Genomic DNA, 27,293 nt, shown 5'->3' with positions numbered 1-27,293 from the left:
ATTGCTTTCTATGAAAAGTGTAGGAAGAAACAATATTGATTCTATTTAATTAACTCAAAAAGTTATATGAATCAAAGAACAAAACAAAAAACTAAACGAATGCAAGGCTTCTATCGTCCTTAAGCTCCCTGATTTTGTCCACCGCAGCACATAGTGCACAGTGTGTACGGGAGAAAAAGTAGGAGGAGCTACGGCTCGCCCTCTCTGAAGTACGGATACAAACAAAGAGCACACCATGATGAGCGCGATGTTGTTGCTGTTGTTTGCTCTCACCGTGGGATGAACGGGAGAGGAAATCCGTGTTTATGTATTACTGATAAATTGTTATATGTGTTATCACAACCCTGTCTGTATTATCGATCATTTTTTTCGAGCTGTGTAAGTGTGTGTGTGTGTGTGTTTTTTTTGTTATTGGCAAATGCTATCATCTATCAGTTATTGATTATATTTTGAGTGTATAAAAACACGAAAAAACAGAGATAAATTGAGAATCTTTTAAGAGATACAGCGGAAAGGATAGATGATGAAATTAGAGAAAAAAAAACCCAAAATTTTGTGATAAGCATTACAAAATTGGCCAAACAAAATCATTCCAAAAATTCATTCACCTCCTCCACACAGTTAACCGACCTCACAGCCCCCGGCAGGCTATTAATAATCGACACAGCGCACCATTTATCGATCAAGGTCGAAATTAATAACAGTGCTCAGTTTCCTTTCCTTAAAAAAAAACGCCGGAAAAAACACACGCTTTGCTTTGCCCGACTTTGATTGTTTTGGGTAAGAGAGTGAGCTCTGGATGGGTTTTGGAGGGTAAGTGCAATTTTCATCCGTTTTTTGTTGTTGTTGTTTTGGTCCTATGTCTGGTGGTTTTGGCGACGGTTTACTTCCCGCTAGCGCTACTAATACACGAAATCAATATGCAAAAAACGAGCGGACCAGGTGGAACAACAACCCATCCACCCATTGGTGGGTGGTAGGTGAAAGTGAGAAAATCATAAACAACGCAAAAGGAATCGAAATCGATGACGAACAAACAGAAACCGTACACCGACCGGTGCTCGGTGAGTTCTGGAGCTTTGGTCGATATAGAGAACCGGGTTGGGTTAAGGGGGTGAGAGAGTTGGAAAGCGTCGCTGAAAATGGTCGATTTTTGGTGTCTAAGGACACGTGTACAAGGATTGACAGGTGATTGTAGTCGGAAAAGGAAGGAATTTGTTATGAAAGGAGTTCTTTTCGCACAATGGGGATCGAAAGATTGAATATAATGATTAATATTCATACTTACAATAAATTAAAACAGAGTTAGTACATATACTTACATAAAATTGTTAACAAAAAAGAAAACAAGTAAACTAAGTAGATTAAATCAAGCTCTGTCATTTGTTTTCACTCGCAACAAAATCATCAACAAAAAATAATTAATTCCCAGTTGATACAAAACCATCCATCTTCTGGTTGCCTTCCCATCCAATGTTGCAACCGAACCATAAAACCGACCTTAACGCTTAATCAAACAGTGAAAAATTATCATGCAATAATTCAGCGCAATCACTCATCGAACTCAATCGGGCAGCGACCAAAAACTCCCTCCCAAAAACCGCAACAAATTGCATACTTTCCGAGGATGCTATGGACACAGCCACAACCCCATGCTCCCAGCCCCCTAGGAATTGACCAAATTGAGTATTCAGGTGAATTGGTTTTTTCATGCATAAAGCACATTAATGCCGCTCATTTCTCGAGCGGACATTTGTTGGTTTATTTAATTCTTTCACCATTCATTCAGTTGCTGCTTATTGTTTGCTCACCTGGACGACTCATTGGATGCGGCTGGCTACGGTCAAATCAGCCACCCGTAAGCGGGTGGCTCATTAAAGCGTAGCTCATTTTCCACGGTAAGATGGGTTTTTGGTCCCCGTGGCCAGCTCGTTTAAAGTGTACGTCGACGCGTCGTCGGTCACGGGTCGATTAGTCGCCCGAGGGCAATGCTTAGTTTATGACACACTATATGCTAATACCACACACACGAAAGCTTCTAAGCAGGCTAAGGCTATCTCCCTTTAGCTTCAACCAAGTGAAATGGTCAAATCCGCTGGCCATAAATGTCAAATTATGTTGAAGCAGGAGGAGCCTTTCGAAGCTCCAGAATCCCCCCCCGCCACTTTCCGCTCATTTGGAAAGGTGAAAAATAGAAAGTGTTTCTAGACACAGGACACAGGGCGCCCCCGTTCCTTGCTAACCGAAAGCGCCGATACACAAAACGCAAACGGGAATCTAAATTTTGTGACAAACAACGCCTTTGGAACAATGGTGGAGCTTCCGAAGGAATGGGGGAAAAAAGAGAAAGCTTATGTGTGTGTGTATGAAAAAGCTCATTTGCAACGGTCAGCTCAAACCTCGAGGGCCCGAAACGGGTGGGTGAAATCTTGATTTTCACGACTCGCAAACGGTCGTCAGATATTTAAGGGCAACTTTTCATTACGCTTTATGGGGACGGCATGCGGACACGAGCTATAGGAAGAAGAAGAAGAGAAAAAAAGAAAAAAAAAAATACCAGGACTTTCTTCGTAAGGCGTTCGTGTAACCGTTGCTGTTCGTGAATGCTTTCACGTGGGTTTGTGGGGCCATTTTTAAAGGTTTGAGTTTGGCTTGGTTATGCTTTCATTCGCCTTTTTTTCCTTTTCTGTTTCACTTCATCTTTTGAAGGATGGATTGAAGATCAAATTAAGTGGTTTTTCGGTGAATTGAATCACCGACCGAATTCCTTAAATTCGTATTTGTTTGCAGCAGCAGCAGCAGCTTCGTGGCATTGCGTTTTCCCTCCCCCACAAAGGTAACAAAAACAAATAAAAAGTCGAGTAATCATTAAAGCGATGATCAGGATTATGTTGATAGGTTGGCAAGCGGGCAAGGGGTTTAGTGCTTGAAAAGGGGGAGTCCCGTCACGACATGATTCGTTATCCTGTCGGTTCGCTTGGCATGGATTGGCATGGCAGGAATGTCATCCATTAACCGGGAACAATTGTAAGCGTTGTGTGACGCAAAGCTGGTGCAGCGGTTGGAGCGAAATCAAGATGTTTGTGTGCGCTGAGAAATGTAGCCAAAAAGGCCAACAATGGTATGATATGGGATGAAGAAGGATAAATTTAGTTTGTTTACGAGTGGATTGGAAATAGCGGAGAGATAGCTGTACTGATGAATATTGAAGATTTAAGTAGTTTAACATGAACAGGTACCATGCGTCTCCATTGAAGGTTGAGCTGGAGCTGGGAAATTTCAGCAAATGCAATGAAATATTTAATCAAAATTAAGTTTACAGTACTTTTTATCTATTTAAGTATCTTTTTCATTATTTTAAATCTATAAAATCTCCCCCAAATGTCTTCATCAAGCAAAATTATCGTAAAGAAAACCTCCCATTCTCAGCTGAGAGCTTCCAAAAATAGCTCCAGACTAAAGTGGAAAGAGTGCAAAAGTGTGTATGTGTGTGTATGTGCAGTAGTTGCGTTTAGGGAGGGATGGTGCATTCATGGTCTATGTGTGTTTTGTTTTCTGCAACAACAAAACCCACCGTCGGCGGCCAAGGCCTTCGGACGGTGTCGAACGATTCGGTTCCGCTTCGCTCGTGTTAACCCGCTCACACACTACATGTGCGATACTGGGCCACCTTATGGAATGAGGGGGAAAACGCACCACACATCCACACACACACATATGGGGTTGGGTCGTAAAAAATAGTTTTCTTTGCACATTTGACGCGTCGCGAATGGGAAGCCTTCCCCCATTGTTTGTGTGTCTGGAGGTATCGTTCGGTTGACGATTTCTGCCTTTTGGACCTGCTTCGCTTAAATGAGTGTTTGTTTGTTTTTATGAGTTATAGCTTAATTAAGATAATTTAAAAAAGTAGTTAACAATTTAGTGAACTGCTGCAATATTATTTATTTTATTGACAAATTTTATAATAAGAGCATGCAAGTCAAAAATCATAATAAAGAGTGAAAATTTTCGAAAAAGAGAAGCAAACAACACAAATAAAATAAAAAAGTAAATTCAACCAACACAAACTATCACATTTTCAGACATCCCCTTTATCTCCTTTCTCCACCAACGACATTCCAACATGTCTTCCATCCCCACCCAAGAAGCTCCCTTACAAAAAAAAAAACACAAAAGAACAGCACAAAAAGGGCCACCCTTAATTAGGTGGAATTGAATGAACCCAAGAGAAACCATCCCCCGGTGAGAGTGAGAAATAGAAATAGTGAACGCCTCGCCACGTGGAGAGAGTGAGCAAGAGAGCGCACCGCACGCAAACCACGGAATAGTTTTGCCCCCACCAGGGCATCGCGAGAAAAAAAGGAAACTAAAAAAAGGCCAACAATTTTCCGAAGTTTTCCGAAGTGAGTGTAAAAGCGAAAACGCCACGGTGTGGGTTGATAGGAAAATCGAGTAGGTTCGAGTGTGTGAAGACCTTCTCCCTGGGAGGTCTGGTCCGAAGTGTGTCCTCACGGGTTTTGGTCGGGCGACGGTTGAAAAATCAAACACATTTTGAGTCACATCCACTTGGGGCGTGGGGCGGTTTTTTCCTTCTTCTCTCTTCCCTCGTCTCGTCTGTTCTTAATCCGTTTACTTCCATTCCCACACTAACACACAAACGCTCTATCCCAGCACACGCTCATCGGGCGGCGTCGACGGCAACTACCGCGACATGAGCACTAGCCCCGGACCTAGCCCCGGAGCAGCAGCAGCAGCAGCAGCAAAAAAAGAAACAACAAACGGGGGCCCGCTCCATGGGCCGGATAATTCGAGTCTGGCGATCAGTCGTCGCGAATACTCGCCACCCAGCAGTAACGGGTTTACACAGCGCCCGACAGAGCGCCCGAGAGTGTCGTCCGCGGCCTCGAAAACTATCGCCCAGCACAAGTGTTAACGTCGTCCGTCCTGAGCCCGCGTGGGTGGTTTGGCGGAGGGGAGGAGTGAGGGAGTCAGTGGGGTGACCAAAACCAAAACAACGGCAAAGGAAGATTTTTGTGTAGAGGAGAGCCCTTGAGCGCGGACAGTAGTGAACGATCCATCCCAGTGGACAGGAGGTTGAACATTTGCATGTGTGTGTGTGTGTGTGTGTGTATGGGTGGAAAACGGGAAAACACATATTGACGGTCGGAAAACTCCTCATTTAGTCAGTGGAAGTGCATCTCTGTGAGTGTATGTTTTGTATTTTTGGAGTTTGTTTTCGAATGTAGGCGCACCGATGTCTAGAACTGTTGGTGTGGTGTGCATTTGAAGTGATGCTGGTACTCACAATGCAAGGTGTTCTGTCTGGTGCATGTTTCTAAAAAAAAAACCGAGTACACTGTACACTATTACTCGGGGAGATGACCACTTCGGGCGTGTAAAACCAAAGACAACTTCAAACGAGCTGCTTCTTCTAAACCGGGAACACGTGTGTCGAGCTGATTCTATTTACCTTGGGCGAAAGAGCGAAATTCCCATGCTCTTTCTTTTTGGCATCCTAGCAAGCTGTGAATTTTGAACAGATGTTGTTGATGGTTGTGTGGGCAGCTGTCAATCGGTGCGTGTGAATTCTTCCTGTACTCTTGTAAGCTCTGTGTGTGTTTTTGTGGATTTTTAAGTGATCTTCTGTAAATATACGTTCTAGTTGTGCTGCTCCAGTGTAGAATATCGCGTGATGACTCTCAATTTACTGGGAGCCATAAAACAAACCCTGTGAAACAAAACCTCACCAAGCATAGAAGCGTCATATCAGGATGCGGTCCAAGTCTGTCGCACGACGATTCGCTCAAGGTAAGTGTTGGGAGCTGATCGGTCTCTTGGCGTTACGGAGCGCGAGCCGCTTCATCATGAAGCCGCGCGGCTTAAACCGTACACGCCCGTTGCTTCTTATCGCAATTGCTGATAATTGCATTAGTGACGGAGATGTGTGCTGTGCATAGCAGTTGTATCGTTTTTTCTTTTTTTGTTGGGAAAGTAGAATATTACTCGCTTGATGAATAATGTACTGCTACTGGTGTTTACGCTATTTATATTGAAAGTTTCACACCAAACGATAAGAGACGTAAAAACCCAGGAATAGTAAGATCAAAGTCTAAAACCAGTACTAATCACAATTTACACACAGCACAAAGACGGCTCCCCAACATTACCTTAAGTCTTCCTTACCGACAAAAAAAGAACAATTTCTTTTCCTTCCCATTTCCTTTTCGTGTGCCTACTGCCTGCCGATCAATATCATTATACTGTTCGGCAATGACGCCAACGGTCACTGTCTTCAAAGGTGGGGAACTAAACAAAAGAGGCAAAACGGCACACGAACACCGGATGCGGACAGTCGATTAGAAGTGTCCTGTCGCATGTCCGCATGTGCCAAATGGGCAACCGCAGCGCTAGCGGTGGTCCACATTGTCATATCACTAAACCTACCTACCAACCTACCGCCTGCGTGAAACTCCGTACGTCTCTGTGTCCCAAATGACAGTCCCCGCGGTGCACGAAAAGCGACCAATCACCTCCGGTACTTCAGTGTTTTAGTTTCTGCCTCCCAGCACATCAACTACGCCAAGCCACCTAGACCCAGACGACGCAACGTCGGCAACGGCAACACAGACGACCGAATGATGGTAATGGATGTGACACAGAAAACAAGAAAATGGGACGACGATTCGCATAGCAGCGAAATCGTTTAACCCTGGAGTCGCCAGTGTCCTGACAACTGTTTCTCCATTACATTCTCTTTCTCTCTCTCCGTGGTCTTTGGGTTTCATGTCCAGTTTTTTTATGAAACGTCTTGCAGGAGGGATATGATAAGACTGAACTACTCTCTCCACCTACCCCCTCCCACCCCCTTTCCCCTGAAAAGAAAGACGCAATCACTGCGCTGCGCTAATGGAACATCGGCACAGGGGGTTTCGTTGTGCGAGCATGTTGCGGTGGTTGTGGTGGTGGTAGTAAGATCTCGTATCGAGATAACAATTGACAAGTGAAATAAGTTAATATTCCTACGGAGGGATGGGAATGGGGTCCTTGAAGGACATGACATGCAATCATATCATAGAGCTACTCACACGCGCACCGCTGGAACCTTTTGAAGACGACAGAGGGAGAGAGAGTTTCTTTGGACGTTGGGTTTGGAGCGGAGGGGTCCTGACCGGAAATACAGCGGGACGAAGGGAGACGCACAAGGTAGCGAACTTCCGGCAGTGACGCTGCTGTGAGGGTCGGCTGTATCGTGTGTAGATCGTCACGAAGTTATGGGTTTATGTCATATTTTTCAAAACAGGTACTGACCCCAAGGGTTCCATGGTGAAGGTCCCAATGCTTTCTTCTACCTTCTAAGTAGTCGCCAAGTCTCCAGTTTATGTGACCACAAAAGCGTCAATAAATCTTGGGATCAATGAGGTGCTAAAGTAAGCAGCAATGGTAGCATTTCCCTTCCAATTTCCCTCAAAAGAAAATGGTTGAACAGATGAACAGAGCACCACCGCCCAAAAGACCGCCGGGTTTACTAAATCTTGTGACAGTGATGTAGTGTAAGAGCGAACAGTGCGGTGCATACCTAACGTCTCCAGCGAACTCCGAACTGCACACTAGCTGGCACTGGCCCGAAAAACCTCGCGGCAATAATTATTACCCTGCATCGTTATCGAACCGTTGCTTAGCTCGCAACGAGCTAATGGACGTTGGGATGCCGGACGCGCCCCAACCCAAGAAATAAAAAGAAAACCCCATGCGGCGCCACTCGTTAATACCGGCGCGGTCCTCGGGCGTGTCTATGCGCTGTCCTGAATTCGTCGTGTCTGAGGTGCTTCCAAATCCGCGCTGCCCAGACCGAACAGTAACTCCTGGACACATACACAGACACGTAGACACACAGACACACAGGAAAGACACTGTTGGTCTTTGGAATGGACGAGCTGGACAGTAGCGGGAATTTTTATGGCCCCATTTAGGCCCATTCCAATCGTGTTACCGCACGATCCGTCCACTAGAAGTTACTGTTATTGCCGACATGGCCCGGCGCTGTCCCCGTGCGGTATGGTGCACAGGGATTGGTTCAGTTTCTACCTCCTTATCGTATCTCAGTCACTCTCAGCGTCTTAACGTCACCCTACCCCGGCTCCCGCGGAACGCCGAGGGAAAGACATCGAGCGTCATTAATAAACTGCGGCGTGTATAACGTCACATGCACGTCTTGCCCCCTTTGGGGTGGGTAGGTGGAAATAAAAAAGTTAGGCCCTACAGGGAACTACCGAAGGGGGTACTGTCCTTGTCCGGGGTGTCCCCTGTGAGCGATGAGAGATAATAAAGGCACGAAACAAGGAAGGAAAGGAAAAAAAAGAGCCGGATGTCAGGTTTTTGATGGCTCCGGGCTCGACCTTCTCCACCGCAGGAGGGTGGACACGAAGTGGACAGTCGATGCACGGCTCCCGGGTTTGTCCTCCCCGTGTTAAGCGCTTTTTTATGGTAAACAGTACCAGGACCTTGTCTGGGGCTCGCTTCCTTCCCTGCTTTCCTTCGTGGATCCGTTTTTCGAAAAGGACAACCAATAGGAACCAATTGTTTTAATTTATCATTTGCCGTTAGGAGTTTTCGGTTCGTCCTGCGACCCTAGCAGACATTCAGGCGCGACCACCACCTATCATAAACGTGAAGTACTGCCGGGAAGTGGTTTCATCGTACGGCTTGTGCTCTCTCTCTCTCTCTGTCTCTCTTTCACTGTTGTGTCATAAAATTTATGATTCCAATAAACGATCGCGTTCGTAAAGCGTGGAGACAGGGATTTCTGGCTAGCCCCGATTGTTAGGGTGTAGAGTGGAGGGGGGCCCAGGCAAGTGCATGACCGGGAGTTGGTTTTATGATGATGGGCCCGCCTGATCTCCGGGTCCGGGCTGCCCGCAGCGCCTGGAATTGTCCTGTCAACTGTCACACTGGACACGAAACCGAACGGGAGGGCCCTCCTTTGTGACCTCCTTCATTTAGTGGCCGTGCACAACACGAAGACATGGGCCGGCGAATGTGTATGTGTGTGTCCTTTTACTGCCACCCATTTCATTTATGGCTTCTGCGTACATTAGAAATCCTTTCCGTTTCCCACTGTCTTTTGCTGGCTCCTTTCCCTCTTCTGGTTTCTTCTGGACACATCAATCTTGCCCCGTGGTAGCGGGAGTTCGTGTCCGCATGGCGCACGGATTTGCTTCTTCTTGAAACACGCAAAGCACACACACACACAAACACGCTGGAAGGGGGAAAGGCAAGATCCGGTGCGGTTTTGGAAAATCCTTGTTGCCGCCCTCCTTGTCAGGAGCGCAAGCATTAATTGGCTCACAGGCGTAGAGGGCGCACGGAGCGGGGCCGGAGAGATGACCGGGTCCAGATAAAAACTTTATTTATGACTTTGATTACACGATATTGAAATGTAGCGAGTTTATGTGCGCGAAGGGTGAGGCTACACAGGGTACTAAGGCGTCTTTCGGGATCGTTCGGGGTGCGTGTGGTAAGTGAGAGCGAATTTTGGCGCATTTGGTTGAAAGGAGGAGGTCTCCCTGTTTTTATTCTCGGTGGGTCCCAACAGTGTCAGGTTGACAGTTGGCGTAGCTGTCAAAATTGGGAGCGTAAATCAGTGGAACGGGGAGCATCATCACCAGCGGTTGCGTGAGCGATCGGTTGGCGAGTGAATTGGTAATAAATTTCGCCTGCGTTAAAATCCTCCCCCTTGGTGGAAATTGTCATCTTTTATGAATTTATGGCATTGCGTTGGAGACGTGGGAATCAGTTCAATGTAAAAGAAGTATGGACGTGGAACATGTTGGTCACAGTTGCGGTAGCAAGACGAAAGATCACACAGATGGAGGCGTTTGACCATTGCAGTGAAAGTACAGCACTACCTCATCATCTAGCTAGCTGATGATCGTGTCAGTTTGGGTGGTGCTTATTTTTAGCGTTTCGAACTAGGTTTCGATCGTAAAACCGCAATGCGCCCTTTGCAGAGGGCACTGCTGTGATCACGAGAGTGCGAAGGAGTGGTGGGTATTGCAACAGTGAGACACGTGTTTTGGCGGATGGAAATGATTCCAACCCGAAGCGGATCGTTTAGTGGAGGTAACTTACGCCCAAACAGAAACGTGTAGTGCAGCTGCAGTGATATAGATAGTTGAACCGCTTGGAGTGAATGTTGTGTATTTAACAGGGTAATGATTCTATTTTCAAAAATAACTCATTTGAGAAACACTTGCTATGAATCGACAACACTTACCAACACTATTTGGTTGCAGAGCCAAACATGACCCAGCACATTCCAATACTGTTCCATTTACCGTAGAGTTGTAGTTGCATGGCCGTTGAAAAATGTGTTCAAAACTGTGATTACCGGGTTGAAGAAGGAAATTGGGACTTCTAATTGTTTTCCTGCCGTTTGTTTTTTTCCTCCCAGTTTTGCAATGAATGAAGGAGCTTTTGCCAGTTGAATTCATAACAATTTATGTCAACAGTTTGGCAAAAGTTGTGCATTTTAATTGCGATAGTTTTTGCAACAAGCGGTAAAACGACTATTAGAAAAATGATATGTATTAGGCAAGCTGAAAGTATTTGACTGCGAATATGGAATTTACTACCTTAATTAGTAGGTAATTACAATTCAGCTCACTGCTTGTGCCATTGAAACATAGATTTAACCATTTGCTGACAAAGTCATAAAAGAAAATAGTAATATTAGAGTTGAACAATTCTTATACAAGCTGTTACTACTCACAAATCGAGTCTTGCTAACAAAAACTGATCGGGAAAACCGACACAAGAAAGCAGCGCCAGTTAGTAGTCGATTAAGAGTGCAACAAGGACCCTCCCTACACAGGATGTAAAGGGGTAAACAAAAAACGGCCGCTTACATGTCATCATCATTATCATGCATACACGAACCGAATGCATCTTGTTCGTGGAACGCGTCCCGCACGAAAGGGTCCCGCCTCTTTGGAGCAAAAATTACTTATGGAAATCATATTTTTCCATGCGCGCTGCTTGCACATCGCCCGTGGAGGAAATTTCCTTTGACTGGACTTTGTGCATTTAAAGACAGTGCAGAACTAAAACACACACACACACACTCACAACAAAAAATCAATAAACATTTAGTACACTGGTCAGCGCTGGTCAGAATGCAATGCATTTGTGCGCCTGATGGGCGTCGCTGTTTGCGCACGACAAGACACGACACACACACTTCCTGCGGTGAGCTTTTGTTAGGATTTTTTTCTTCATTCTTCGTTATGCATATTTTCCACCCTTGCACGTAACGCACGGGGCGCAGTCATCAGGGTGCACCGACACGGAATGATACTTGTGCGGAGCAACGGTTATGACCTTTTTACAACCGTGTTGAACATTGTTTCGACTTTTCTTGAGCGGGATCGGGTTCGTGTGTTCGTCGTTATCGGTAGGGCGGGAGGAAAACCAGGACAGGACAGAGGAAATCATCCTGCACCAAGTGGACTGCCATTATTAGCCGTAGGTCATTTAGGTGGTGCCGGAGGGGGCCCGCGCAGCAAAACCTCAATCTTATCTTCATGACGGAAAATTACTACACAAGGCCCAAGGACCTTCCTTCCTTCCGAATGTGAAGCGTTCCGCTCCTTATGCCTCTCGTACATCACTTCCTTTAATTCTTATTATCATCGTCACGCTCTGCCCCGTCGTGCGATAGTTAGTGCAAAGGATGGCCCCCCCGGCCCCACAGCGGGTTAAGTAAGTGCAGCAGTGCAGTTGGCGTGTCACGCTTAAGTATTCAATTCTTAGTCACCATTACCATCATTAAAATCAACATCACCATCATCATCATCATTATTATCAGCGCATTCACATTATCATTAAGAGGACGGGTCGTCTGTCGTCTGTCGGGCTTTTCTTTCTGGCGGTGCATCACCTTCGAGCGCGCCCGTCCTGGCGCTGTGTTTGTTCATTAAAATTCTAAGGAAAAAAGCAATCATAATCATTAAAATAAATTGTTTTAACCCGACCCGAGCGTTGATAAATGGATATGGAGCCTATTGGGTGGCAAAGTGGTTCGTTCCTTCTAATGCATGTATGCGGTTTCATCGTACGACGTGCTGAGTAAAAGATTGGAAGAGCGCTGGCGCGGATTGCGTGAAAATGGTGCTCATCAGGGTTGAAGTGGTTTGCGGGGAAAGCATTACAGTAGGAAGCGCCAGTAATGAGAACGGTATGAATGTACTTTTGCGTGCATCGAGGTGTATTTAGAGTGATATTTAGCGTGAAGTCTTACAGAAGCTGGTGATCGATCGAGGGTGCAATTGATATGAGTATGATTTAGGATGGATTTTCCATAATTATGCTTTTAGTTTGGTGCCATGACCAGGATATGGATGATAAAATGGTTCTGAAATACAAAAATTCTCCAATATTATTTAAAAAAACTCATTTTCTAATGGAATCTTGTCGTTCCTGGATCTCCTCAATACGGCATGAGAATGAAGGATAACCCTACCAAGATACACGAATGGAAAAGGGTTCCATTTTCCTTACTAAAAGGACATTTTCAAAGCCAACTAGGCATACTTGGCTCAATTGATTGGGCCAGTTGTTGCGCAGTTAGTTCGAGAAGTGTGCCCACTTTAGCCACGATGCACGAAAGGATTGTGTACCCCTTTTCTTTTGTACGTCCTCGCACCACCGGTAGCCATGACCATTGAAATACGTTCGAGCGGCCAATTTTTCGTACATAAACGCTCGAGAGGATAGAGAACGCACTTGAGCGTCTTTTTCATCCTATTGCCGTTCTAAGATGCTGAAGTCACCGCATACGCGCATACGGCTGGCTTGCCGAAAATTGTTCATGTGAGAAATTCTCTTGACAAAAATGCATAGGTTGTGTATAGTTGTGCGCTGAAGCCGTTTCCATGAAAGGCAGGAGCTTATTATGGGACCCTGCTGTTTATAGATTTGATCGTTGGACAGCTTTGATGGTTGACTGAATTGGCTAGTCAAGAGAAAGTAGTGACCGTAAGTGGTTATGGGCTACAACAGAATGCAGTGAAAAGGTTTAAATCTCTGCTGAAATGCAGTAGCAAACTGTGTTTGTAAAACAAAAAGAATAATAGCAGTTGCAGAAGTTGCCACCCCGTTGCACCACTCTTTTTATGTGTATAATCTTCTAATTAAATGCATAAATAAAACATCCAACCATTGCCGGGATTCGGAGCTAAACAGATTGAAAAAGAGAAAGAGAGATGGTGCCCATGTTTCACCAACACTTTCATCGATTGTTCTAATGTACTTTCCCAAAGTAGAGAGAGAGAGATTTTCCTCCACAAAAACTTTCCCGTGTACTCTTTTTTCTACTACTGAAAACTTTTCCCGCAGGAAGAGAATCAACCATACGTACCCCGAAAGGAAAAGAATGTCGGGAAATTGGAGAAAACTCTCGATGAATTATTGATCTGCAAACGTCGGGCGCAAGTGCGCATCGCGTCACAATGAGAAAATGAAAGAAAATGGGAAGAGATATTTGGCCGGACTTACACCGGCAACGTTTCGGCTTCTTGCTGCTGCCGGGGAAAAATACATCACTGTAAAAGCGCAATTTTGGGATCCCGGGAGTGAGTTTTAATTTCTTTTGCTTTTCTGGACGTTGCAGGGAAGACGATAAGGAATTACTGGAAAGGAGCAAGAAGTGGCAGCTGTTGTTTCGGGAGAAATGATATAGACGCTTCGATTACTTGCCTTCGTGTATGATTTTTTATTCGCAAGAGAATTGGGAAATTTTTGCAATTCGTTCTGGATTCCTGCTTTCAAATCCCGATCTCACAAAACTCGACTCGTAACTTAACCTGCCTAACTTTAGCCCAAGCGGGCAAAGCGAGACGAGACTCCCGCATTCAATTAACTTTTCCATTTTCCCGTGCCCGTCCCAAAAGAACAAAAGCCCGCGTCTCCCGGGGTAATAATTATCAATTTTAATTATCAAAAGATTTTCACACACATAATTTTCCCCCGGGCTTTGCGTCCCGTTTAACCGTTATTCCGGATGGCGGCAGCAGGGGCCGAAATGGTTTCCCTATTCTCGAACGACTCAGCCTTCCGCGCGGGTGCCGAGCGGCCATAAAGATATGACAAGTGAAGGAAATAAACGTTTTTGAGCTCGAGACATTCTGGAAGTATCAAAAGCTGAAGCTGAACGTGTTCCGCTTACCGTTTGCTTTCACTAAAACAGCGGAGGATCGCAGCGCAGCGATGGTGTGAAGTAGTTTACAGCAGCTGCTACACCGAGCGAACTTGATGAGGTTTCCTTCGCTTCCGCACTAATTAGCCGAGGACGCTAAGAATGATGCCGCACGCGTGCGAACGAACGATTCAGAACGAATGCGAATGTTGGGTTGGGATGATGATGGCGGATGGTAAATTGGAGGAAGCAAAGTTTGGCCCTGACGATGTCGTTTGTCTGTTTGGGTGACTTTGGGTAAGGATCGTGACTGGAATTCGCTACCAGGTTGCGAACAGGATAGAGTGAATATTCTTCATTGTTTTGCACAGGGGAGTTGGTGCTAGGTGAGGCTCAAGTTTTCACCATTTTTCTTAATTTCTGTGCCATGCCGGTTGGCGCACGCCCGGTCCGGGTTTGAAGAAGCTCTACACGCTGGTGCTATGCGTTCTAGAGGACAAAACGCTCCCACCATCTGAAGAAGGCGTAAGAGAGCGAGCAAAGACATTTGCGAGCAAATTAATTTGTTTATTATTATTCATAAATTCGGGCGCGTGATTTTCGGCATCAACGGTTTCAGAAACTAAACGAGGCTACAGGAAAAGCAAACCGTGGGAAGGTGGTAAAGGTTCCGTGGGTGGGTCGGGTTTTAGTGTTCTCCAGCTCAAGCTGATCTTTGTCCTAAGATGAAGAAGCATATTTTTCATCATTTTCTTCCTAAGGAGGGCGAAAAAGGGACCTGTTTCTGCGTTCACAACAGATTTGGTGCTCTTTTATTCTGACGGTTATTGTTATTGGTAGGCATAATTCATCCCGGACGGTGTGTCGAGTTTGATCGTTTGATTTGCTGAGTTAGGAGTAATTCTCTAAACGGATTCCATTGATGCCGTTTTGGATTTGGGAGTTCGAAGCACAGCTTGATGCTTGATATTGAGTTTTTGGGGATGGAAAGGAGTGGATTTGTTTGCCGGATTGTGTAAGGAATTAGTCTAGCTGGTAGAGTTTGTTCATCAAGTGCGATATGGAGTGAGGTAGTAATAATTATTTGTTTAATTATGTTCAGCTTAATTTCAAAATTTTGAGAACCTATATTCTTCTTTGCATTAAAACTCAAAAACCTGTATTGTTATAGAATGTCTGAAAAATTAAAAATTGTTTTTTTATTCTCCTTTATATTTGAATTGTTCCACAAATTGTGGTTATTCTACGAACATTTTCCCCATTTAAATTTGATCGTACTAAAGCTCTTCAATGAACACAAATTCGAGTCAAAGCGATTTTTTTACGAAATGAATTGATGAAACATAGAAACTCATCATTTTCTCACTTCAAACCCTGTCAAGCTGATCCAGCGTAAATTCCAGGTGAAAAGTTAAATTGATTTCCCCTCCACCGTGCAGGAAAAATTGACATCTTCAACCACTTGCTGAGGGTGTGTATACATTTTATTTATTTAGCTCCCGGATCGGAGCAACTTTTTATCTGCTGTTTTGTTCGGACGATGAAAGGCGGAAAATTGCTTCCTGTACATTCCACCTACTACTGTCTATTCAACTTACCCTTACCGAATGATGGACAACAACCAACGCTTCTCTTCTGGCTATCGGAAAAGTGGCTAGAGTTTCCCTTTGGTGTTACTACACCGGTGCTACATTGTAGCGCGATAGCTATCTTCCCTACCGCTGCGAAAGGAAGCCCGCTTGAACCGTGAATGGAGGTTTTGGGCGGTGGCGGTGATGGTGAAGTTGATGATACTTCACTTCCGGTGACAATTGCTGTATTCCTTCCTTTCCAACGGGGCGATGGTGTGTGTGTGTGTGGGTGGATAGAAAGCAATTCCGAGGGTGTCGAGTGACATAATTGGTGTCTTTTGTAACGATCGCTTGGTTTGTTGTTTTTGTACGCTGCACAAACGAGCGCTCAATTAGGGAAGACGACCTTCGTTCGCGGTATGTTGGGGGCCTGGTTGTTGAATCGAGTAATTGAAAGTGTCCTTCTTTCGGGGTAGGGATACGGTATTGCGTGGTCGTGTGTCATCTTTCCGTTGTTTGTCATCGATTTTCAGTACTTAGGGTTGTTGGGCATAAAATTATGTCATTAGAAAGGAAGGAGGATAGTACAGCAGATAGAAGCGGGTTGAATACTTCTTGTCACTTATTATGCAATTACACAAACGATGTCATAACACACCTTTGGGACTGGGTAACATTTATATCAACGAAACACAAACGTAAATATGGAGCATAATTTGAATTTATCTTTTGGTGTCTATTTAAGAACAATGTTCTGCCAGCAAAGCTGTGCCATTCATCATCTGTGCAAATTTAAGCAAATTTAAAACCGTGCATTGCATCAGATACCAGCAAACAGGGTAGATACCAACCAGCAAAACCAATGCAACACGACGATTTCATTCTATTTTGCAAATTTAAATTTATGTCTGACGATAAATTTTCATCTAACCCTCCAAATGGGGACATACGTTCACGCTTTGTACTTTTTCGCTGCATGTTTGCGGGAATGTATCGTATCTGCCAGTCGTGTGTCATGGTAGGATTTGTGAAGAAATCATTCCCACACATGATTACAATGATACATTTCTGGTAGCAGATAAAACGTTAGACTTTGGAGAGAAAAAAGGCATTAAATAGCTTGGCAGTAATATAGTTCAATAAATCACATTTTTGGAAGGCGTTTTGGATCGGGTTCGAAGGACCAAATGTTGTCAAATTATATAAAGGTTGCTAATTTTGATTTAGAAATTTAAAGTCATGCAATGCATGCGTCTCACTTGAAGGCCTATCGTATGTGCACCAATTTTGCAAAAAAAGAGATTACAGGCACACCAACTATAAAGTGCACGCACTACTGCCAAAGTTAAATCCGACACCTCATCGAGCACCGGAAATCACACGGATCGAGACTTCTTCACACACACCAGCAGTCGCTACTTACTGCTGGTGTCAGTTTCGCCGTTTCGGACAGGTTTGTGGAGGTTGCGCTGCGGCAAAGAATGCTGCACTGGTGCTGCGGACATTGATTATTTGGCGAGTTGGAGTACGTATTTTGGATCATAAAATTTACTTGCAAGCAAGGCTTCCGGTCCATACCTGCCGGCTGGGTGCGAGATGACAGCCCAATTTCCTGCGCTATTGCTGGGACCGTCAGATCTGCGCTGGTGGTGGAAAATTTTGCGTAGACACCAACCTTTTGGGGTCTATAATGTGGAAAAAGAGAGACAGAGAGAAAAAGAGAGAGAGAAGGGCGTTTTAGGTAGATTGCTTCCCATATATCTTCGGTATCTTCGGACGGGACCCTCGGTTGGTCTGAGCAACAAAAACCCCGTCTGTACGCAAAGTCTCATTCGCATCATGCGGAATGACGGGGGCGTGCGTGCGTTCCGGTGCGTGTGTGCACTGTCAGAAGTTGCTTCTTCAACGTGGTGGCCAAATTGGTGAAAAACGACTCGCTTGTACGCACTGCCGAACGGGTAAGAACCCGATTTCCGGACGTTCCATTTGGTGCGTCACTCAAGGTGTGCGCTGCCACGTACTGCCGTTGTCAGCTGACTTCCGGACTTTGTTGTATTAACTATCTAGGCAAACTGATGGCGCTGGTTGCGAACGGTTTGCGATCGAACATGCGAAAAGTTTTAATTCCATGCATTCGGTGATTGTGCGTGTAGAAGTTTCCGAGGAGCAGCGGACAGGTGCGGTAGTTGTCATTTACTTTTGGGCGGTGGAATGATAAGTTGTTTCCTTTGACACTGGTGCGAAAATAAGGAGGGAAATTAGGAACAGTGGCAAGTAGTGCGAACTGTCACGTTTAATAAAAAACAACTTCATTTACTTAAACTACCGATAGGTAGCGAAGCCGAGAGTGGCACCGTGTTTTTATAGCGGAGTCAAGAGTTTCTGAGCAGTTAATGGGGGCGTTGATAATGGTACGGAGGTCAAAACAGGGTGTTATGTGCTATGCGTATTTATGAAACATCTAGAATCAAGTGAACATGGATCCCCTTTTCCGAAATAACGAGCTGCTGGGCTGAAAGTTTATCTAATAGCTCGGCACATGATAAGACAAAGTGAGTGCTGGCAGGGCTCCAAAAATCCTGACCAGCGCTAGCAGCAGTAAGATAGTTGAAGTGCGACGACTCATACAGATAAAAGTGCTCAGCGACAGCGCGTCTGGATTGAATGTCCACAAACGGCACCAGCCTGTCTTGGGCTGGGGATCTGTTCTTTTTCGTTTTTTGGACGCTAGGTCCCTGGGTCTATCAAATGTTTGCCCATTGGAGAGAGCAAATCAGCGTTTTGTGGGTTTTCCCGTCTTATCTTTCGTTTGAAGACTTTTGCATTAGTGAGCTGGTCTTTGGATGGGTTTTGATTCCGTTCTGTCAACAAACAGCCACTCAACAAACAGTCTACTTGGAAAAAGCTGGGTCGGAGAGCTTGGCGAGATTGAAAGTTACAGGCGGAGAAGAAACATGATATCTTAATTATGTAAACTGGTTATATCTGTTTTTAAGATCTGGTAGCTCTTTCCTATCCAACTTCTTCTTTTCGTGTGTAGCAGCCGTGCATTCCATTCCAAGACGACAGACGACCATATGGTGTCAAAAAACTGTACTCTTTTGCCTATTCCGAATTGCGAGTTCTTTGCTGAAAGACCAGCTTAAAGATAATATCCGGAAGGAAGCAACACGTTTCATTGTCCGCTCCGTCGTTCCGTGTTGATAATTTATGAACACTATTTAGGGGTGTTCTTCTGTGCAAACGCACAATAAAAGCTATCATCGCCCCAGCGTTTTTTTACTTTGCGCCTACCCGAAGATGTACCGTTTTGATTCACCAGGTGCAGTTGGCAATTTGAGAGATAGAGCGTGTGCGCGGCTGTGTGGAGAAGAAGCGCCCGGAAGGAGGCAACAGCGCACACGATGCCAGCGGTGAGCGATGACACGTGGCAAAGGGCCGATGACGATCCTTCTGTTCGCCCTCCGGGTGGTTGTGGTGATGAGGTGTTTTTTTTACGGTGTAAGGCGGCGTTTCTCATTTTCAATTACAGGAAACACGTGCTCGGGGATGCGCTGGAAGGAACATATGTTTGTTGCTTGGTGTCAGCCCAGTAGGGCGTCGTGTTTTGCGACGGAAAGGGGATGATCCGAAGCAATGCATCATGGTATCTTCGGTTTGGTGTTTTCCCTTGGTGTTTGATGTTTACATTTAGCAATGAAAATTCTATACTGCGATGTTAAAGCATTCAAGCTAGAAGAGATAACATAAAAGAAGATAAAAGGAGTAACTCTTTCAATCTTTTTGTACACAAAGTACATAGCAAAGGATTGTTGTAAAAAAGTTATATCTCCTGTATGAAAACGGTTGAAATCTGCGTTGAGTGAGACACGTAAACTTTTCAAACAGAGGGTTTTCTGTACTGATAAGATAATAGACACAATATCCCATTATCAGAGAAACATTAGCTCAAGTTGTTTCGGAAAGCACTACAGGGACACAGCGGTCAGGCTCATTCATTCTCATTACTGTTCCGTTGTAATAACTTTTCAGCACACCCAGCCTGTCCTGTTTGTGCTCCATACATTCCCGAAAAGGTGCTCCAGTACATAGACCCTTGTTTTTTTTTTTACAAAGGGTCACTTTAGGCATCTGTCTCCTTGGTTTCGATAGTACATTTTGCCGGACTAATTAGCAATTCTAATGTTGAGATCGTTAGCGTTTTTTTGTTCTAGTCGGTCCTCCCTAAGCCCTTACAATTCCACTCGGAGGTCAATATATATTCATGACACGCTTTGTGCTTTGGGGTCATTCGTTTTCGCTCGCTCGGTTCCGTGGACTTTCGGCGAAGTGTAAAAGGGTATGATAAGCGAATTATGATTTCATAAATTCGTAACCATACTGCTGTCAAGGGCTTGGTGGTGGATATGTAGAAAATATGTAGCAAGAAAATCGTTGTTCTACATGACGATAGGGTGTGCGATATGAGGGAGCAATAAGTTTACGAAAGTTGTAACCAGTGAGTCAGGTTGTGGAGCAGCAAAGTCAAATATTTCTGTTACAGAGAATGCTAATGGTTATCATTTCTTTACTAATTATTCCAAAAAATGACTATGCGTCCGTATGCTCATCGAATCCGTTTAACCACTTGCTCTGCATTCATGTACGCCCTGCTCCGTAGCCCTCTAAATGTATATAAATTTAATTAACCTTCCACATCCACATCGCTGGCAAACACGCTTCCGGCGTTTGTGGTGAGCAATTTTTTCACCCCCTATACGGGACGAGCGAAAAAGGGAAAGTGGAAAACTTTCCGTGGCTTCCGCGGTCAAACGTGCAATGAGTGTGTGAGCCTGTGTGTGTGTGCGCAAACGAAACACAATTATAACGCAAGCAAAAATCCAAACGGCGAAAACCTGTGCCAAATGTTAAAAATGTTGCCAAAAATGCCTTTCCCCTTGTCACCCGGCCAGGGATAGGACAGTTTTGGGAAAGCAAACTCGGGCGCCGTGGGTGTAACACGAACGTTGTGTGAAAGGTTTTGCGGTACGTCATCGTTGGCAGGAGACCGTAGGTCGTAGGCAGAACTTTAGATTCGAAAGTTTGTTCATTCTCTCGTAGACTTTTATTTTCTTGCTCGGCCGGTAAACGATGTTGAGCAATTTTTCGGGAAAAACTTGAGTTTTTATTCCGACCTTTGTTTGGTTTGCTCGCTATTTTTGGGGCGGCACGTCGCGTGTCGCTTGCGTGGCAGGACAGCGTGATCGTTTGGAAAGTTTGCCGAATTCCCCATGCAGGTTGAATGAATGCATGCTGCTTCATATGTAAAGAAGAAAAAAATACATTCACTGGAATCGAAATTCAATCACAAGCATGTTGAATGGGGCTAGCAGGTCGTTCATTGATACGTAAAAATCTGTTACAAGATTAGTATTTACTTTGGCAGTGATTGGTACGGGTCTAAAAATAAAACCCAGCGTTGAGAGCCTCAAACGATGATGTATGCTTTTGATTTTGTTTCGACGTTGGGACGTTGCAATGGGGGAGGTAATGGAACAGATCTGCCGCGCAAACCTTATTTCAGTCACATACTTTGAAGGTTTTGTGAGGAGCGAAATAAAATAGAAAATTTTGTGCTCAATCAATGGATGGAAATCGGAAATTCCTTCCCTAATTTAGCTGTCTTTCAAGAGTCAAGCAAATGGAGTCTTACGGTTCAGTTGAGCTCGCTTCCTTGTACGAGCTCTTCAGAAGTTTTCTATGGGAATAGGCATAAAGTGGTTATTTTGGGAGAGTAGCTGCTTCCTGATCAAGAACAAATTGGGGCAAATTTGGAGCAAATTTGAAGCGTTTTGTGCTTGTTTGGGAGCAGGTGACTATCACAATCAAGGATGCAAATACTTTGTTGCGAGGCAAAGGAAATATTTCTCAACAAGCGTTGTTTGCATCGAATTTGAGTTAAATTTTACAAGATTGTCCTATTCTAACCTTTATGAGAACATCGATGAAGCTCTTCAAGCTAACTTAACGCAAAATGTTATCAGATATATCGTTCAGTCACTGTTTGCACACCTCACCAGCACTGGAACAGGTATGATTCGTCGTTGGCAGCATATGTCCACAGCGCCTATCCACGACTACCACAACTTTATCAAAACAGTTTATCATTGTCGTGTAACCAAACGGTTTGCGTTTAGGTAATTATGGGCTTAAAAAATATTCTTATCTTCGGTTATTAATTTCAAATCCTCGTTCTATCAATGTCAATTGCGCAGAGCGACGGCACCATGACCAGGGGTTTATGCGGTGGTGTGGCATCTCTCACTCTTGGAACCGATCCAGGGAACGACTACAGGCCCGCTCGTACCTTATCAGACATTGGGGAAGCGTTAGGAATCCAAAATACCTCCAATCAAGCTCGCCAAAAAACCCAACTCTCTAAAAGCGTGAATAAAAAACCCCGAAACCGGAGATAATGCTAATCCCCTGCGCTTTCGGACTGTGAGGCTCCTCTGCTACGAAGGCAGGGGTGTATTCTCACGTGATATATCGATAGACTGTTCGAGGAGTGAGTTTGTGTTTTGGTCATACGCATTGTCGATTGATGTTTATAGTTACCTTTGGGTCGGTGAGCGTTGTCCGACGGTCTTTTGAGTGCTCCGACAAGTGAGTTGGATTAAGTGATTTGTCACCATAAATGTGCCACTTCGCTGGCACTCCACGTATCATGGCGGATCATGTCAGAGAGTTTCGGGTAGCCCGGGGTAGGTAGCCATCGAACGAATGGGCGATACCCATGGTGCTTGTCTTACAGCATGAGTACAAATTGAGTAATCGTTGGAGAGCCCAAATTGGAGATAAAATGTAGCCTTTGTTCGGAAGAGATTTTAGGTAGCATTCGTTGTGATTGATTTGCTATCAGCAGTTTTGGTTAGATTGCTAATCGTTTCGATTTATTTGAATTCTTAGAAATGGAAGAATACATTTAGTAGCAACAATGATCATGGTGCTATATTTGTAGCCATTGACTACAAGAAAACATCATTCGTCTGGTGATGCGAATCATCTTAATTGGTCATCTTAATGATGTAAATACCGAAACAACCAATTCACAAATGCAGTACATTGTTATCACTCAATCTTCCCGCTTCCAACACAAACCACTTACCCAACATCTAGAGATAGGATTACGTCGTTGAGCTCGCGTGATTTGCAAAGCCTGGCGTCATTGATTGAAGCTTGTTTTTCGATTACCCTTTATCTCCTTCTTTCTCCCTCTCTCTCTTTCTCTCTTTCTCTATCGCGATCGTTCGTCCGAAGTACAACTGCAATTCACGCAATAGCGGCACAAGTTTGCAGTAGTCACAATCAACGACGGTGTCCACGGTGAACTACCGCCAGTGAACCAATCAATTAGTGGGCAATTAAAATGTCATTTTTGCAGGCCTCGGTGTCGCTATCGCTTATCATAATCCCATCATCGCGGGCCTCGAATCGAGTTGATCTTCCTTATCGCGGGAAACGGTTGCTGCCGGAGTCCACCCGGGTTTGCTTGTTGCAGCATTTGTGAAAGGGTGAGTGGTGGAGCCATATCTAGGGGAGGCATGTTTGAGATCTTACTATCTCTGAACGCATGTGATTGATGACTACCGTATTATCTTCATAAGGATGACAAAGGTGCACATTATATAAGATTGTTAAGAAATATCAATGTAGTTATTGATATTTGGAAGGTGTAATATTTCATATTTTATTTAACTTAATCAATTATAGGACTTTAGTTAACTTGAAACACAACATTGAATTTCTTGGGTGTTGAAGTCTTGGGTGTTGAAATAGATTTTTGAAAACTCCAGCGACATTCTTTTCCATTCCGAAAAACAACTCTTAACTAATTTGTGACATTCACGCAAAAGCAACACCGTCTCATGCGTAATGAGAGAATTCGTATTCAAAAGCAGCTCCCAAGCAAAAGAATTTCTTGCTGAGAAACCTTACTAGATCCTTATCATCCGTTTCCATCATCCGCCACTCGCTAGTTTGGGTTGGGTAACGAAAAAAAGGGTCAACTATGCCTAAAACAGAAAGGGAAAGCGGGTAACAGCAACAACTGACAATTGCTGCTTGTAAGATTGCCGTACGTAGGCGCTTTTAAGGTAACAATTTGTGTTCTTAATTTAATAAGTGAGCCTGATTTCTAACGAAAATTATTCAATTGCGCTCGAGGCGAAAGCGTTTCTTGCCCTAAGTACGTTTGGTGCGTGTGCACTGATTACATTGCTGGATTCCGCTGTTATACTTTGGATGGTTGATGAATTTCGTCTAAGAACGATGATTTAATGCACAGGTTGACCCGAGAGGTTGGACGAAGTAATAAAAACGCAAATACACAGTGCTTCTTAGTTATTCGAAGTCTGGGTGTTGAGTGTGCAAAATTATGATAATGTTCACGCAACTCAAATTCCTGCATTTATCAGAGCGATTGCATCGATTCTGAGGTTTTGAATGTTTTGTTAGGTTTTTTTTGGAATTTCTAGAAGGACGCTCAGGGTAAACTAATTACAATCAAAATTCCTGAATTGCTTTACTGAATGCTAAGCAATTGCATGAGCTTCTATGATGAAGAAGCGAAGTTAGAAAGTAAGCAAAGATAACACAACAAAAGGTATAAAACCTTGTGTCTGGAGTAACAAAAATGACTTGAAGAAATGAAAACAATCGATCGAATTAAAATGTTTAGAAAACAGCATTTAGAAAACTTTTCCAATAAAAGGTGAAACTGTTTCAAATACATGAAGGGTCATGTTGATACTTTTCTTTTAATATCTCTAACCCTCGCCATGTTAGCTTGCAGCGAGGGTGAATCCGAGCACTGAACAAGTGTTGAACAGGCTGGTAATGGATGTCAATTATCACCCACCATCAACACCAACCCAAAACATCGACCAAATGTAGCCTGGAATGGATGGGATGGTTGGCAGATAATTGAATGTTATCCTTCATGACACAATCTGGCGAGGGATCTTCCCTCTTTTTATTGCAGGGAGAGTTGAGAGTTCGTGTCTACCGTGAACAGATATGAATTGTTCGAGCTATTAAGCACACGTAAGGTCATGTGTTTTTGATGTTATAATAGAGTGTTAAAAGGGTGATTTACAATAGCTACCGAGAATAAGAGCTACCGAGAAAAAGTGTCCAATAGAATGAGGTCATTTTTGTTTCTTTTCAACTGACACAACCTAGTTTCCGTTAATCTTGAAGCGAAAGTGAGTGAGTTCATCATCATATTACCAGAATTATATGCAGCGCGCGTGTACAAATTTGCATCTTGAAAAGCGATTACAGACAAACAGAGGTGGACGTAGATTTGCTTTGTGTAACTGCCCAGAACAACGGCACGATGAGCTAAGAGCGGGCACGCACACCGGCATGAAATCTTCCTTCAGTGCCGTGCCAGCTGTCGTACACAAACCGTACGCTTTAAACGGCTTCTTCCTGGCAAACGGCGCCACCAGCAACGAGTTCCTTTTCACCTCTCCAACACAACGCACAATGAAATGCCTCCTTATCCTTCAAGGTGGAGTTTTTTTTCATGTTCAATTCCGAGTTGATGTCTCAATTTGGTCGAGAAGACGGCAGACTACGGTCTGCAAATGCATCCGTTAGTTCGGTGCGTTCGGTGTGGAAAGGGAAGTTGTTAATCATATGACACCGGAGCCCTCATCCATGCCCTCCGCGGTGAAACGAGGTGATGGTCGGCCGATGTGATGAGGCGGATACTTGTCAGAACACACAGACAGGAAGAGGGAGTGTACCGGGAGTTGTAGGGGCTTGTACGAATGAGTAAGAGATTTTTATCTTTCAGCAGCACCTGGCTAGACATTGAGGTAACAGCGGGTCGTTGCGTTGCATTGATTTTACCCCTCGAGTCGGTGGACGCGTGTGCAGTTTGATTAATGCGGAGACGCGTACATCCAGCCGCCGATGATGTGTGCGCCGGGCGACTGTTGTCTGGGCGTTTGTTGCAAAAACGAGATTGACCTTGATCTGGTTTCGCGATACGTCATGCGCTATTGTGGAAGGTTGAAGAGCAGTTTTTCTTCTGAGTGAGTGAGAGAGAGAGAGAGAGGGGGAACAAATCCTCGATATGTTTGGTAGTCGGTTATCGAACTTCAATGGGTTGTGTTATAAAATACACTTATACATCGTTATCATCCTATGGGTTGATCGTTCCGGCTCGTGTTATCATGTCCATTAAATGGCTGTGCAAACCGAAAGTTTAGATCTTCCTCTCCTTTGCAGAACTCTTTCCTCAAAAAGATACCACCAGAAGCGCCAAAAGTTACATTTTTTGTAGTCCCACGGGAATCCATCCCTCAAGATAACGATTTGGGGAGCGCACTTTCCACCATGCCCAAAGCAGGCCCAACAGAGAATCGCAACCGATTATGATTACGATGCTTTTTTATATGACTGGAGCTATGATGAGTTTATGACTTCCGCGGAACCCTGAGGTGTCACTACCCACCGAATATGGTTCCGATGCGCTACTGTCACTCTAAACATGGGGACCCCATAGCGAGAGATACTGTCGCAACTGTAGGGAGAATAAAGTTTTATTGCACTTCTGATATCTCTCCTTACCATTACTTTTTTTGGTGGTCGATTTGCGCAGATTGTGTGTAGAAGTGAAGGGTTCTTCAGAATGATAGACGTTGATGACGCCTTATCCCGAATGATTGACCGTGGTCGGCGGACAAGCTATACAGTGGTGAGCTTCATTTTCGTAATATCGTTACGATAGGTTCGCTGATAGATAATCGGTTTGTTAATAATAGGCTGTAAAATGGCATTGATAGCGAATGATTGTAGCTGCTGCTGGTTGCACCAACCGCATCATTTTGCTGCTACCGTTTCTGAGACAAAGATTTCCGTGCAAAGGGCATCTGGCTGGAGATATTGCGATTGTTACAATCGTTTAATGATTTCAGGTGAAAAATACTTCCAAAACGGTAGCAGTGGCGTATCACGTTTGGGGAACAACTCAGATTATGCAATTTAATGAATGTGTGTCATGCAAGAGCTGTTAAAATAATTGATGCACTAGACATATAAGAAAGAGAGGAAAACGCATGATGGTGAGCAGTTTATTTACAGTTTTTTCAATCAATTCTCCAGAAATTGGAAAACGAAGTTACTAGTCCACCAACACGGTACAAGCATGCGCCTGACGCACAGGAAAAGCCGGCTTTATCTGTCGTACAGCGGGCCAAACTGACAAGATTTATTGTCGCATCAGTCATTTCACTAAGTCCGCGACCCAGCCTAACCAGACACGATGCTATAAAACGGTCAATGCGTATGAAGCAGCAACGGCGAGAAGGGGTCAATAAAAATCCTATCGCTATCATATCCCCGACCAAAGGAGGGGATCATTTTGCTGCCGTTTATCTTGGAGGGCGAGGTTACATACGCCTGGAAACGGTTCTTTTTTGTGGTATTCAAATCGAGCCGTAATCGAAGCTTCTAGGTGTGTTTTATGACTATTTTGT

General features: G+C 44.3%; 1 protein-coding gene across 6 annotated transcripts in view; it reads left to right on the top strand.

Annotated features, from left to right (window-relative positions):
• The first annotated feature begins 4,531 nt into the window (after nucleotides 1-4,531).
• The window catches only part of LOC120902375 (transcription factor hamlet), a 94,749-nt gene continuing 71,987 nt past the window's right edge, over nucleotides 4,532-27,293 (top strand). For 2 of the 6 annotated variants that reach the window (XM_040311077.1, XM_040311082.1), the window contains exon 1: nucleotides 4,532-5,808. In XM_040311077.1, coding sequence (XP_040167011.1) covers nucleotides 5,772-5,808 — 37 coding nt within the window. In that variant the 5' untranslated portion in view covers nucleotides 4,532-5,771. The remainder of the gene's footprint in view (nucleotides 5,809-27,293) is intronic. The other 4 variants (XM_040311079.1, XM_040311078.1, XM_040311083.1 and 1 more) reach the window with 4 other exon arrangements.

The sequence above is a fragment of the Anopheles arabiensis genome, chromosome 3 (assembly GCF_016920715.1).
Source record: "Anopheles arabiensis isolate DONGOLA chromosome 3, AaraD3, whole genome shotgun sequence".
NCBI classification, from domain to species: domain Eukaryota; kingdom Metazoa; phylum Arthropoda; class Insecta; order Diptera; family Culicidae; genus Anopheles; species Anopheles arabiensis.
The sequence above is the reverse complement of the archived record's forward strand: the minus strand, read 5'-3'. Positions and strand labels throughout refer to the sequence as shown.